Consider the following 13,537-nt stretch of genomic DNA (forward strand, 5'->3'; position numbering starts at 1 on the left):
ACATCTTAATTCATCTCGTCCTAAGAATGAGTCCTAGATACCTTTTCAGAAAATAACATGAGAACGTACAGAGCAAACACTGGTTAATTCTTCCACCAAGTGAGCCATATGTGGCGAAGCGGCCGTCTCGCAGTTATGTCCTGACACTGGTAACCAGCCTGCCTTGACAAAAACAATCATCAGGTTACCTGTGTGGCTCTCCTACTAGAGTGGAAGCCCCTCGAGGGCGGTGGCCATGTCTCATTCACCTTAGTTGCTCGACATGAACAACCAAGCCTGAGATCCTGTTGTTTCCCAATACACATTTCAATGAATCAATGCACAAATTAGTGAGTGAATCAGTATCAGACTCTTGTTCAGCCTCCGTTGAAAATGTAAAGCTAGATGCCTATTTTTAAAAAGGAAAAGCCTAAAGTGCATATGTATAATTGCTAGTGAATCTTTGCACAGCACTTTAAATAAGAGGATACTTCCTGAAAAAGTCAATTGCCTTTTTCACAAGACTTTGTGTTCACATATCTGCAAAAGAAAGGTCAATAGAAAAAAAAAATCTTCAGACTTCATTTACTTTTCAGAATGTATTAATTTCCTTTTAAAATAAGCTAAATGTCATACTTGTTAATCATCACTTCCACGGCCAAGAAAAATAATCCAAATTTAACACCAGGTGTCAGGACTGCAGCACTCATAGAAAAAAAAAAAAAAAGGAATCATTATTACAATGAGATGATGATTTTACGGCACATCAGTCACCATATTCTATAGCAAGTTCCCATACCTTAGTTTTAGAAATGTGTGTCTTGGGGAATCAGATACAATACATGCTATGGTTACATTTAGTCAAACGCTCACACATATTTCACATTACAGTGGGCGCCCAAATACAATGTCTACATGGAATGACCACGTCTTAAGTAAATTTCTAATAATCAGTGCCAAAGCGGTGACTTGCAACTGTGGGAAGTGCAGGCATAGAAATCACCTAGAAAGCTTTTTCAAACTATATTCCTCCTTTCCATTCTGTCTTTCGGGTTTTTGGGGTTTTTTTTTAAGCCCCTTCAATCCCCAGCTGGGAGGGCATGTCCTCCCAGTTCAGAATCACTTCTGCACTGGGCTACAATTACTGACTGGAATATGTTCTATACTTCTGGTACGATTCTATGCAGTGGGGTAACAAACATATACAGATTAATTTTAAAAGCATGGCTCAGTTTAGTGATGGCAAATTCATCCATCTGCTATATTGACTTGACCAGTTGGCTGGGGCTACTTGAAACAAAGGTTGAGAAAAAATGTTTGGTCTCAGACACAGATGCAGTGATTAGTTTAGTAATGTCTGCTGAGGCAGAGGTGGGGGCTGCAGCACATGAGGGATAGATGCCACCTCACCCTCTAGATGTCCTAGACCAGCCCCCCAAATTCAATCAAGCAGAAGACAGGTCACAGGCTCTGGAACAGCAAATACTTTGATTTAGTTAAAGCAGCAACATACCCTGGGAGGGGGTGTGGCAGAAAGATGCGCATGCATCTACTCTGGGTGACCTCAATTTCTCTGCACCTGTTTCCTCTTCTTAACACAACAGCTCCTCACAGGAAGCTGCTCTCTGAGGCCTCTACCCAAAGGCCTATGGCTGGTTTTTCTTTCTCTCTTTTCCTGGTTAGTTCCTAACTCATAAGAGTTGGAGTGTTTTAAACCTTACATGCAAAGTCTCATCAACTCATGAAAATCACAGCAATCAATTAAGGCTAATTTTCTAATTTTCACATTTGAAGCATAGCTATAAGCCCTATTCTAAATGTGTAGGGTGTGCACTGAATTTTGTAGAGATGGTAATGACAGATGGTGACTTAGCTTGATATTTAAAAAAAAAATGTCCCCACCCCCAACCAAAATGTACTGTAACTGTTTATACAGCTTTATGTATAATAGAAATAACACAAATAGTCAATAACAGGGATTTGGCTAAAGTATAAAACATGTTGACAGGCTGCAACTATTGAAAATTATATATAAAAATATTTAATTACATGGGAAAAACCATTGAATAAAAGTTTATCCAGGGCTTACTCCTTAGTTATGAGTCGTGTATGCTTATTCAAGCCGTGTATGCTTGAATAGAAAAAAAGACAATGTTAATAGTGGTTATTTTGGGCTGTGGGTTTACTATTTCCAAGGCCCAAGTGAATGAATAAAATGGAAGGGCTGAGACAGTAGTGGGGACTGTGAACTGAAGCACTCATGCCCTTTCAACAGCATTCAATAAAAACTTTTAACACTATGAAGGCCAAACAAAACAATTAGCTACTTTAATAATTCCTGGACTTGGGGGCATTTGCTTCCTTGTGTTTTTGTACAATATTTTGTACATTTTCTACAGTAATTATGAATATGCTTATATGCGTAATTATTTTAAAATGGGAAGGTAGCCTTATCAGTAAAATTCAGAAAAAGATCTTTATATTTCATTGATGGCAAAATGTTTTGGAAATCTTTTTTAGCCAGCATGTAAACAGGAGTGATTTTGACAAATTTGTAGTATTAACAATGAAAATCTGAGTCTCACAAATCATGGAGTCAAGGTAGAAAAGATCAGCCTCTTCTTTAGAAATGTGTACAGTAAGGTTATTCCAAGGTCGTACTGCAGAAGAGTGGAGGTGGCCCCAAGGGCTCGTAACACAATGCTGACAGAAATCTGGCCGGTGCTTTCTAAGGCGCAGATCTGAAGTGTGGAGGCCTAAGTAGTCTTGGTATCCGAAGTAGATGCATTCAAGGGATGAAAGCCCAACAAAATCTTAGCTGACAGGGCAGGGGAGGCTACACAGGTGGGAACACCGCTCACAGAATGGGGGGAGACGTCAGAGGTGAGGCACGAGCCAGGCAGGCCGGGTCCTGGCTGTTGTTAAGGCTCATGGCAGTAACATGAAAACAGAACAGCCAGCAGCTGGGCAGGCTTATTCAGGGCTGAGATGACCTGTGCTGCCAAAAGCCACCTTTTAACGAGCTGCTTTTGGGGACATCTCTGATCCATCCTGCTGACAGGTACTAGAAGGTGTCCTGCGAGTGCCTACAAGGCACTCAACGCTTTCGTCCATCTTTATGTCCATGTGAGGTGGACAATCTTTTCCCCACTTTATAAACTAGTAAAGAAATGTTACACAGACCCAGGCCCCACTGACTTCAAAGCCTGAGCAGGAGTCACGTCCTTCCTTGAATCCAATCTCCAAGCCTGACAAGCAACAGGCCCACTCACCTTTTCAGCAGCCTGGGCGGGCACACCAGACCACAGGAGACAGAGACACCTTCCCCAGGGCTGGATGTGTCGTTAAGTAACCCTTTAGCCAGGTCAGTCAGAACAGCCGAGCGTTCCCCACTTCTCACACAGGGCCATTCTAACAGAAACTTTCAGGCATCACAAGATGTACCCTAACCTTAGAGAGCTCCACAAATAATTAACACCCCTAATTCATAAGACAGTGTTATCAAGTAGCCAAACATAACACATATCAGTTGACTGAAAAAAATTAGAACAAGTGCTGTTTTACTTTGATGTGCATATCTCTGAAAAGTGTTGACTTACAACAATATAAATTAAGTTCACAATTCATAGTTCAGTCCATCTCAAAGTAGTGGCTTATAGTTATTATATAAGCATTATTTACTGCCATTTTCATCTGTTTTGATCACAGAAGGGACATTTGTGAGTATGAGGTCCATGAACCTTGAGCGCACAACTCCTTTTTTACCCCAACCCATGGAGGCGGTAATAGCTTATGTGTAATATGACCCCCTGATCGGCATCTTATTCCCACAGGAAACATCGAACCTCCCAAAACATAATCTTCATCTATGCAGAGGCCACTTAATTGCCAATGTGCAAAGCAGGCTCACAAGAAATCAAGACAGACAAAATAAATGGTGAATTTTATCTACAAAAACTATATACTTACTTGACCAAACCATCAAAGTTACATTGTATTCCAAAAAATTTATTTGAGGTAATAAAGTATCTAATACACTTTAGAAATATTTCTATCCAACATTAAAAAGCATTAATGTTCAAAAAGATAAGCTTTTGTTAGCTGAAAGCTTTCCTCACAAGTCATGAATGAGAATTCTTCAGGAACACAGAATAAGCCACTTCTATAGAAGATAGATATGGAAACACAAATAACTTTAATGATTTATGGTAAGTAAAAAGGAAGCTTGAATCTACGATTGAAAAATGAAAATAATTACAAGTATATCTATGCAGAAAATACACGTTTCAAGAGCTTAACATCCATCAACTGCTGTCAAAATAAATATTTAAAGAAACCAAAAGATAAAACTGCTTCCCAGTGGGGGACGAAATATGACAAAGAAGGAGGGGGACAGACTAAGTGAAGGAATAAAGGGAAGTGAGCAACAGTCTCCAAGGTGTTTTTATAAACAGGGATCAGAACAGAGGAGCAGACACAAACTTGTCTAGAGATGTGACCAGTGAGCTAATAGGAAGTGATAAAAAGTCAGTTATTAATCAAAAATGACGACCCAACTCCCAAAACATCTTCAATGCTTTCATCCAGACATTATCTAACGCCTCAGATTTGCTTGGTGCCACGGTGCCCATCACTGTCCATGAGAACAAAGCCTGGGACAAACACATGACTTGTAGGCAAGAGTGTTTCAGAGCTAGTTCACCCTCCAAGGTCAGGGTCAGCAGTACATCACTGTGTTCACATAATATATTTCCTGATATGGAAAAGTAACATGTCAAAGAAGAAATTAAAGTAAAATTTATTTTGAAATAATCAGCAGAATCTCAAATTTCAGACTCTTCTCAGAATTCTCTCATCCAGTGGGTATCAAACTGCTCTCTTTGGCCCATGAGGATCCAAACTGGCAGGTCTCCCAGTGTCTTCCTTCCCATGACTTTAATGTTAGAAGAACATTCAATTTCTAGGGAGACTATTAAAGGATTCATCTTCCTAAACTATGCTTTCAAACGATCTACTCCACCTCGCCTATCACCAACGAGAACACTCCGACGCGAGTAACGGCGGGGTCCTCCCGTTCCCAGGTGGTCTCCTGTCCAGACTCTGCAGCCGGGACGCCGTGGAGTTATGAGTAGTCCTGCCCACTTCCACCTCTACTCATTGCTAAGGCCTTTTGTATCATCTGGACAAAAACCTGTTCTAAAGCAAGCAGCCTCCAACGTCTTCTGCCACAGCAATCTAAAAAAACACTTTATGAAGAAATTAAGACCTTTAAAAATAGTATTTTAGCAATGTGTAGCAAAGTCTATCAGAAAAAACCTGCTTCCTAATTTAATATGTTAACATTTGACAACTTGCTAATCTGGTGAGCCCTTCTAAAAAATACTGATACTAAAATTTGTTAGAGAAAATGCTCGAAGTGTACATACATATATTGTAGAGAAATACAGTAGCACATTGATCATCAACAAGAAGCAAGTGTATACAATAAAAATATGTGCCATGAACCCAATGGTGATTTTCACTACAATCATGTTAAGGTTCAAATCATGATTCCCTGATGAGTAGACAAGATAAAAATAAGGGATAAAAATGTAGGTACAGATAGCCAAGTAAATTATAAAAAACTAAAAAAACAGTGTTAAGATGAAGACAACTGTAGATGGCAGAATTTAACACGCGTGGTGACACATGTAGACCAGGTACTATTTTCATTACAATAAAGCCAGAATACATTATTTGCCTATATCCTTTGTTTACTAAAGGATGGCAAAGTATTTTTGCTGGTGGCAGAGTGCATTTTTCATCAAAGAACATTAAAAGGCTGAGGCAGTAATGATACCACTTGTATAATAACCAATAGTTCTAATACCTTATTAATTGTTGATAGCTGATAATTTTGAGTAGAAAAACATGATGAATCAAAGCATATGACAGTTTTAAAAAGAAAATCCTTCAAAGCAATCTCAGGATCTAACTGGTAAACACAGACTAAATTTCTAATCTGGCATTAGGTATTTTTTTAATTCAAGGAAAAAAAATATATACGAATGAGTACTTATTTGTAAAAATGGGAATGATCAACAGAGCGTAATGGCTGGGTTCTCTCACTAAGTTCAAGGTGAAAGGTTCATCTGGTGTGGTGTTCAGTCATCAAGAGGGAGCAACTCAAAGGACATGACACACTGTATGAGCCAGCTGGAAGGAGCCATCCAGACTTTGCCGCGCCGCACCCTCTCTGGGCGACGGCTGGGCAAATCCTCATAGATGATATACTGTGTGCAGAAGCGCTGATCAGAGTCTGGTTTGGCATGGTACGCCACTGTGTTGATGGTCTGAGTCACGTCGCTGTCTGGTTTGGGCTTTCTGCTGAGGATCTGGCCCCCCGCTGCCGTGGCAAGCCTCATCAGGTTGTCCTTCGGATGATGTCTGAAGGTTCCCCCAAAAAAGAAGTAGCATCCATCAAACAGCTTTGGCAACTGCAGTAACGACAACAAAAAAGCTTGTTAAAAGCAGATCAAAGTATTTTAAAACACTGGATGTAAGTGAGGGAATTAAAAATAATAGAAACAAGCAGTAAGCGGTTATCTAAGCAGGGGCTGGAGCAAGTTGCACTTCCAGTAAACTCTTTGAGTCATGAAAACTACTCACGCAGGGGCTTCTGAGGGGCCCAGGAATCCTGAAGCCATGGATTACCCATTATGTCAGCGGCTCTCAACCTTTCACAGGGGTCGCCTAAGACCATCGGAAAACACATATTTTCGATGGTCTTAGGAACCGAGACACCGCTCTTCTATCCGTCTCCAGGCCCACATGCAGATACGCCCACATACGAGTACCTGGCGACCCCTGTGAAAGGGTCATTCGACCCCCAAAGGGGTCGCGACCCACAGATTGAGAACCGCTGCATTATGTGCTTTGAGATATGCTTTAAATGTTTTTTTTCTGGAATCCCTGCAACTACCCTAAAAAGTGAATGCATTGTAGAACAGGCTTGTGTTCTAGACCATCAATGGAACCTACAATTCAAAAGTCAGATATTGTCTTTGCAGAAAATCTTAGTCGACATTTTTATTGTATCCAAAGAAGTGACAATGTGATTGCAAAAAGCCAACTGATTCAAAATCAAATATTTGTAAAAGAGTAACTGGGTTGGGAGGAGACAAAATCCTTACCAATAGTTTATCAGATTTCTTTAAAAACTGTAGTTATGTGACAACGGGTAATGCTTGGTTAGGTGATAATCTATAGACTTCTACAGATTCCAGGTACTACGGATCTACTCCATATGGACTAATAAGAGGATATATCTTCTTTAAGATTTAGCCTCTAGGGTCGGCTGGTTAGCTTAGGTGGCTAGAGCGCAGGCTCATAACACCAAGGTTGCTGGTTGAATTCCCACATGGGCCATGGTGTTGCGCCCTCCACAGCTAGACTGAAGACAACTACCTGAATTGGAGCTGATGGGTCCTGAAAAAACACCCTCCACAACTAGATTGAAACAACTACTTGACTCGGAGCTGATGGATCCTGGAAAACTTACTGTTCCCCAATAAAAAAAATAAAATAAAATTTTTCTAAAAAGAAATGGTTAAGATGGTAAATTAAAAAAAAAAAAAAGATTTGGCCTCTGAGTGATTTTGGATTCCTACATGATAGCCCTAATGGCCACAGATTTTCTGAAGATTAACAAACATTTATTCTTTAGATTTGATTATTGTCTCCTGTTCAAGTGAATTTGTTATTGCCACTGAGACCATGTACTTTCTAATAAACTATTTGCTATTCAAAAAAAAAATCCTCACACATTTAGAGGTTTCCTATTTACAATCTTGTGACTCAGTTACCATCTCAGGTACTTTTTTACTGTCCCCAGGTTTTAGGTGTATTATGCAAACAAAAACTCTTCATCAATCTCTTATCAGAAGGTTTATTCATATCTGGTGGGACTCAGAGCCTCAAGAATTCCTAGGGTATCTGAAATATGCTTCAGGGATACTAAGCTAAACTTAGTTAAAGTGTAAGAGTAGCATCTTTTCACATGGACCTCTATCCAGTCCTGCCCATCCGTATCCAGGTCCCTATATTACCAACCTAAGGTCTCTAGAGCACCCAGGGTGGGAGTGTGGCCTGTTGGTATTCAGAGATGTATTCTTTGTCTAGGGATCCAATTAGCTATGAAACACACTTCTGTGTGCTTTATTTAAAAAAAAAAAAAAATTTCACAATTCTCTTCAATGAAAATTTTTCTTCATAATTTCTAATATACTTATGTATCAATAGGATAATAGAACATTACCCATTAAAGCTGCACTATATAGCAATAAAGACATATGGTAAGTAAATCCGAGCAGCAGCTGTAAGTCTTCTTGCAGGTTACTTCCTGTATGTGTGACTTCCCTCCGATTCTGAAAGGTTTATGGGAATGTTCAAGATGCCAACACCCCATTACCATGTGGAATTATTACCTTCTGAATTTTACTGCTCATAGCCATCATCTCTCAGAATCAAGTGCTTGAAATACGTACAATTAAAATTTTAATCAGTCACCAGTACTTGTGGAAAGGGCAGGAGAAGTTTTTCCTGATGGGGACAAGATTCAGTTATAATGAGAACAATGAAAGTAGCAGCAAGAGAAAAATACCAGCTGTTCTCTGTTGAGCCTGCTTCTCTGTGGTCCTTCAGGAATTTCATACTTTTCTTCCTGCTCACATTCTTTGCTTTGTAGACACGCTTTCACCCCTGATTTAAAAAAAACAAGGAGAAAAGCAAACTAAATATCAAGGAAACATTATTTCTTTCTCATTGAAATTAAACAATTTGTCTAAGTGATTTTTCTTCTTCACAGTTTCATTTCAAAATAGCAATAGGATCTTTATTTATGCCAAAGCAAAATATAATAAAACTGGCTTTCCATATAAAAAAAATACATAAGAATTCTTTTTCAGAGGACTGAGCAATGAACTAGTACCACACTAACAAATTTGATTTTCCTTTCTGAAAAACCCAAATCTATACAATATTTCACAAAGAATAAAAATCTAAATTATTTATAGCCATTATCAAAATGAAGGTGAATAAAAAGTCCCTCATTTAGTTCCGCCCACAATGACCTGAACTTGAGCGCTCATCTGCTCATTGTTCACAGTCATGTCTAATCACCTGTTAGTCTTCATGATCTGACATTAAGGAAGCGGCTTTAGTCCACAGCACCTGGCTCAGCTGGCCACACACCAGGGGCTCCACAGTACTTGTTAAAATAAACAACAAGCGGAGCCGAAGACATGCTTGGGGTTTGACAGGTGCAACACACTGAAGTCACCATTTAAGAGATGACTTGAATATTTCCAATGTTTTAAAGCTGCTTCAACTTAGATCTTCAAAGACGCTGCTTAGCACATAAAAGTGAGAAGGTTTTAACAACTCAATACTCCATCACTCAAAAGGCAGAGCTTTGTCAAGAGACTAAATCTTTTTCTTAACTTGGACTGTTAATGCATATTCAAATTCAACACTCAGCCTTGGGCTATCCATCATTCCCTCTCATGTGATTCTTAATGTGTTAGTTTTGCCTGTGCTTTGGTGTTCCTTTCCCCCAATGATTTTAGTACAAGAATCAGACTTAGCTAAGTTTGCTATACTGAATTTCTAAATCCTATTCTTCTCACTATTTTATCTTAAATATTATGTTCTATAAAAATTGTTGGGTTTGCATGTAATAAAAATATTTTACAAATATTATCATTTTTAATAATTGCTCACTGAGTAAAAAATGATCCAATGAAGCTAGTATTAAAGTATTAACTTTGCTGTGCATTGAAAATGAGACTCAAAATAAAATTTCTGACTAGGTCAAAGTATCTCATCAGACACATTGCCAGTGTGCTCACATCGCATCATACACTGTTTCCACATTAAACACCAACCCCCAAAACATTAGTAATCTAGCTAAATCACTGATGTACCTCAAGCTAATTATTTTACATGTAAACTACTGGGTTGTCGGAAAAATGTCATGATGTATTTTTTCTACGTTTTTTCGTTGCAAAAATGCTTCATGACTTTTCCGACAACCCAGTATTAGCTTGTATCATTTGAGCATTTGTCCCCTTCCTAAATCCCCTTTCCTAATGATATTTGCAGAGCATTCGTACCAGAACATTTAGGTAAATGAAACGTCAGCCTATAAAATCCAAGGGCTTTTTGGATGAACACTCCTATGATATCTACTGTAACAAGTGAATGGTTAATGTCTAATTACAGAAATTACAGAAATAAATAAATGCGTGTGCCTATACTGGCTGATTATCCACTTCATGGGTTTATTTTCTGTCAAAAATCGTATTAACATGGTGCCTATTGTTCCTGGTAATGTGTTGACATTAGTTAGTCAACAAGTGTAGCCTTAGCAGACATCAGAATGGGGTAGGCATGGCATCAAGAGAAATGAGATGGCAGACAAGAGGGCAGCATGGTGCTGCCACAGGAGGATGCCAGTGCTTTTGTAGTGTAATTATGCCTCAAGTCATAAAACTCTCAGCTTTGTAGCAATTGTTCAGTACATTTCTGTAAAGGCAGAAAATCCCATGCTCCAATTACCATCACTAAGCTGAATGAAGGCTGCATTCCTCTGATAGTCTCTTATTCCAGGTAACAATGTGCTAATTCTCTATGCCACATAATAACAACTAAAGAAGAAAAATAAAGTGTGTGTGTGTGTGTGTGTGTGTGTGTTTGTGTGTGGGGGGGGTCCTCCGGAAAATCAAGCAGCAGTTTCCAGGTCAGTAACATGTTTGAAAGGTGACAAAGTGTTCTGTTAGAGTAGCTGTCATGGCACAGAAACCATGGAGAATTTTTTGAAAGCTAGGCGTGACACGTAGTGCAAGGGTGGCAACTCTAATACCTAATACCTCCAAGGGCCAATCAGGCTACATAAACATGGGAGGAACCTGGTGTTAACTGGTAGGAAGTGGTGGAGAATCCAACAAATGGGAAAATGCATATGATACTTAAAGACACAAAAATTAAATGGTTATGCTGGACATAACCACATAAATTTTGTCTGCTTTGGCCCTCTGACTGCCAATTTGAAAATTCCTGATGCTTCATCTAATCAAACTCTCCCTTTCATAGATAAGTCCTAAGAGATTTAAAGCAGCTTGTCCAGTGACACAATTGAAGACATAACTGTTTATACTTTTTTAAAACTGAAAATCCTGTTTTACTTAATACTTTAGTCTTAATAATTATCAGATAAAAATATGAATTTTTTCAGGGAATATCTTTAAGCATCCCAGAATTTTCTTAATTCTCTCATATTTAGGTTGTTCTCCCAATTTCCTGATATTAGAAATAACAATGCAAATAGTTTTTATTCTTTCATCTATATTACTTGCTTAGGGTAAATTCTCAGAAGTGAAACTATTAGATCAAAGGATGTTAATTTTTTTATTATAAAGGATTTCTGTTAGCATTTAAAGTTGCCTAATCAATCTTAGTTGATAGAAATGCTATATTTACTTTCTGATAATTAGCAGTTTGAATAGAAAAAAAATGACATTTAAAAAATTCCACAGCACTCTTAATATCCATTTGAAAGAACAAATTTTAATAGGAAAGTATAAATATGTTAACTTGATGATGAGGTTATTTATAAAATGACAATATAATGATTGTCTTTTAGGTTCCATCCTCCTCAACTAAAGCAAAAAACAAAAAGCAGCCTATATGGCCCTTCCTCACCTCACACACAAGTCTAATGCCAACTGTTTGGCACATCCCCACAGCAACTCCCTTAGGGGCTGAACACTTTCAAAACTTCCACAGGAGCAATTTTATTTAAACTTAAATGAGAGTGGAGAAGAAGGAGAGATTATTAAAGAAAAGAGGACAGCCATCTGCCCTCCCCTTCACAAAAGAGATAAAAAACGAGAAGGCAGAGTTGTTTTTTAAAAGGTTAGATTAGAGAAAATTTTGAAAGCAGTACATTAAAAGAACAAGTCAATAAAAGATATTTTCTCTTACTTAAGGCTAGTTTACATCTTTAAGATGCAGTTCCACCTAATTTGGACTCTAACAGATGAATAAAATGACTTATTTGTCTTCTATTCTTTCATTCTAGTCACCCTCACACAGAGATGATTATAAGTTGCCTGTGAGGAATTAGTGTCAAAACTAGGCTACCAAAGTCTCAGTCACAAATTTACTGTTGAACAAGGAACTTTTCCTATCTGTATCTCCCATTTCTGTAAAACATCTGTAAAATAAATATGATGTGACAGAATGGCTGGTACAATAGTAAAATTATGGCCTACTATCAAAATCTTCATGCTAAGTCCATTTACTATAACACTACAATAGTAAAATTATGGCCTACTATCAAAATCTTCATGCTAAGTCCATTTACTGTAACACTGTAATATATCTTTCATATACAATGTATAAAAACAAGGAATATTAACCAATTAAGACACAACATTTTTAAACAGAAAACTTCCAATGGTTAAATTTGGGTAGTTATTCTTTTTGTTAATTTGTTTAAATTTGTTAAGTGAGTCAATTATCTATAAGAAAGTTTAATTAAAATTTTCTCTTAAATCTACGCGGTTTATGGAAAGTCCCATTAAAAGATATTAAAGTTTCTATATAGTTAAGCCAGTAAAGGTTTTGTTTACCAGCAAGCTAATGAGTATCCTCAAAACATTAGATCTAGGTTTAATAAATCATAAATTTTTACAATTAATTTTGAAAGCTTTGGTCCACCTCATCATTCTTTAATATGGATGGTTTTCAGATAGTTTTGAATAGGTCCGAAGATTTCTTTTTAATCAAACCAGATGCCTAACACTAAGAACAATATAGAAACTGTGAGACATCTGTATTAGGAAAGAAGGTTTTTGAGGGTTCTTGCCTTCTAATTGTCTCAAACTCTGAACCTACTTCTCTGTGGACTCTGTATTAGAAAACATGGGGATATGAACTTCAATAAGAGATTCCATCCATCCTTTCTCACCGATATTAGAATGTGTTATTCACTACTGTGAGAATCACAAAATAGCACACTATCTAGTCAGCTTGAGTCCATCTGTGATTCTGTAAAAATGGCATGGCCACGCCATTAAGTGTACAACTGCCTTAGAGAAGACAGCTTTTATGGACAGGAATCACGTCGAATGGATATGTAACCAAATGCAAGTTCAGCATATTCACAGGAACTATATATTCAAAGTTAAGTGGTAAGTGCCTTACATTCAACATTTCACATGGGTTTTTTATTACTGACAACTTATTATTAGGAAAATCTATTCCTTCCTATAACCACTGGCCAGATTTCTGGCACAGATTCAGTACAAAAGCCTTTATAACCGTGGAACCATTTTAAATCAGTTTTTTAAACATTGAGGCGCAGTGACAGATCTGAAAGGGAAAAGAAGTTTCAAAAATAAGAGACAGAAGGGACAGTTTTGTTCCTATGTAAATGGTCAGTTCAATCACTTATCATGCTTTTAAAACTGGTCACGTATGGGAGAGGCTAACAGCAGACTGGTGAGATGGGACACAG

At 37.9% G+C, this 13,537-nt stretch overlaps 1 protein-coding gene across 1 annotated transcript in view; it reads right to left on the reverse strand.

The window, feature by feature from the left end:
* Positions 1–3,971: 3,971 nt before the first annotated feature.
* Positions 3,972–13,537, reverse strand: part of BARD1 (BRCA1 associated RING domain 1) — a 100,336-nt gene continuing 90,770 nt past the window's right edge. The window contains 5 exon segments of the mRNA XM_019632932.1: positions 3,972–6,455; positions 8,621–8,718; positions 9,374–9,428; positions 12,291–12,327; positions 12,383–12,389. Of these exon segments, the coding sequence (XP_019488477.1) occupies positions 6,123–6,455; positions 8,621–8,718; positions 9,374–9,428; positions 12,291–12,327; positions 12,383–12,389 (530 nt within the window). The 3' untranslated portion in view covers positions 3,972–6,122.

Source organism: Hipposideros armiger, unplaced genomic scaffold (assembly GCF_001890085.2).
Source record: "Hipposideros armiger isolate ML-2016 unplaced genomic scaffold, ASM189008v1 scaffold_1198, whole genome shotgun sequence".
Taxonomy (NCBI): Eukaryota; Metazoa; Chordata; class Mammalia; order Chiroptera; family Hipposideridae; genus Hipposideros; species Hipposideros armiger.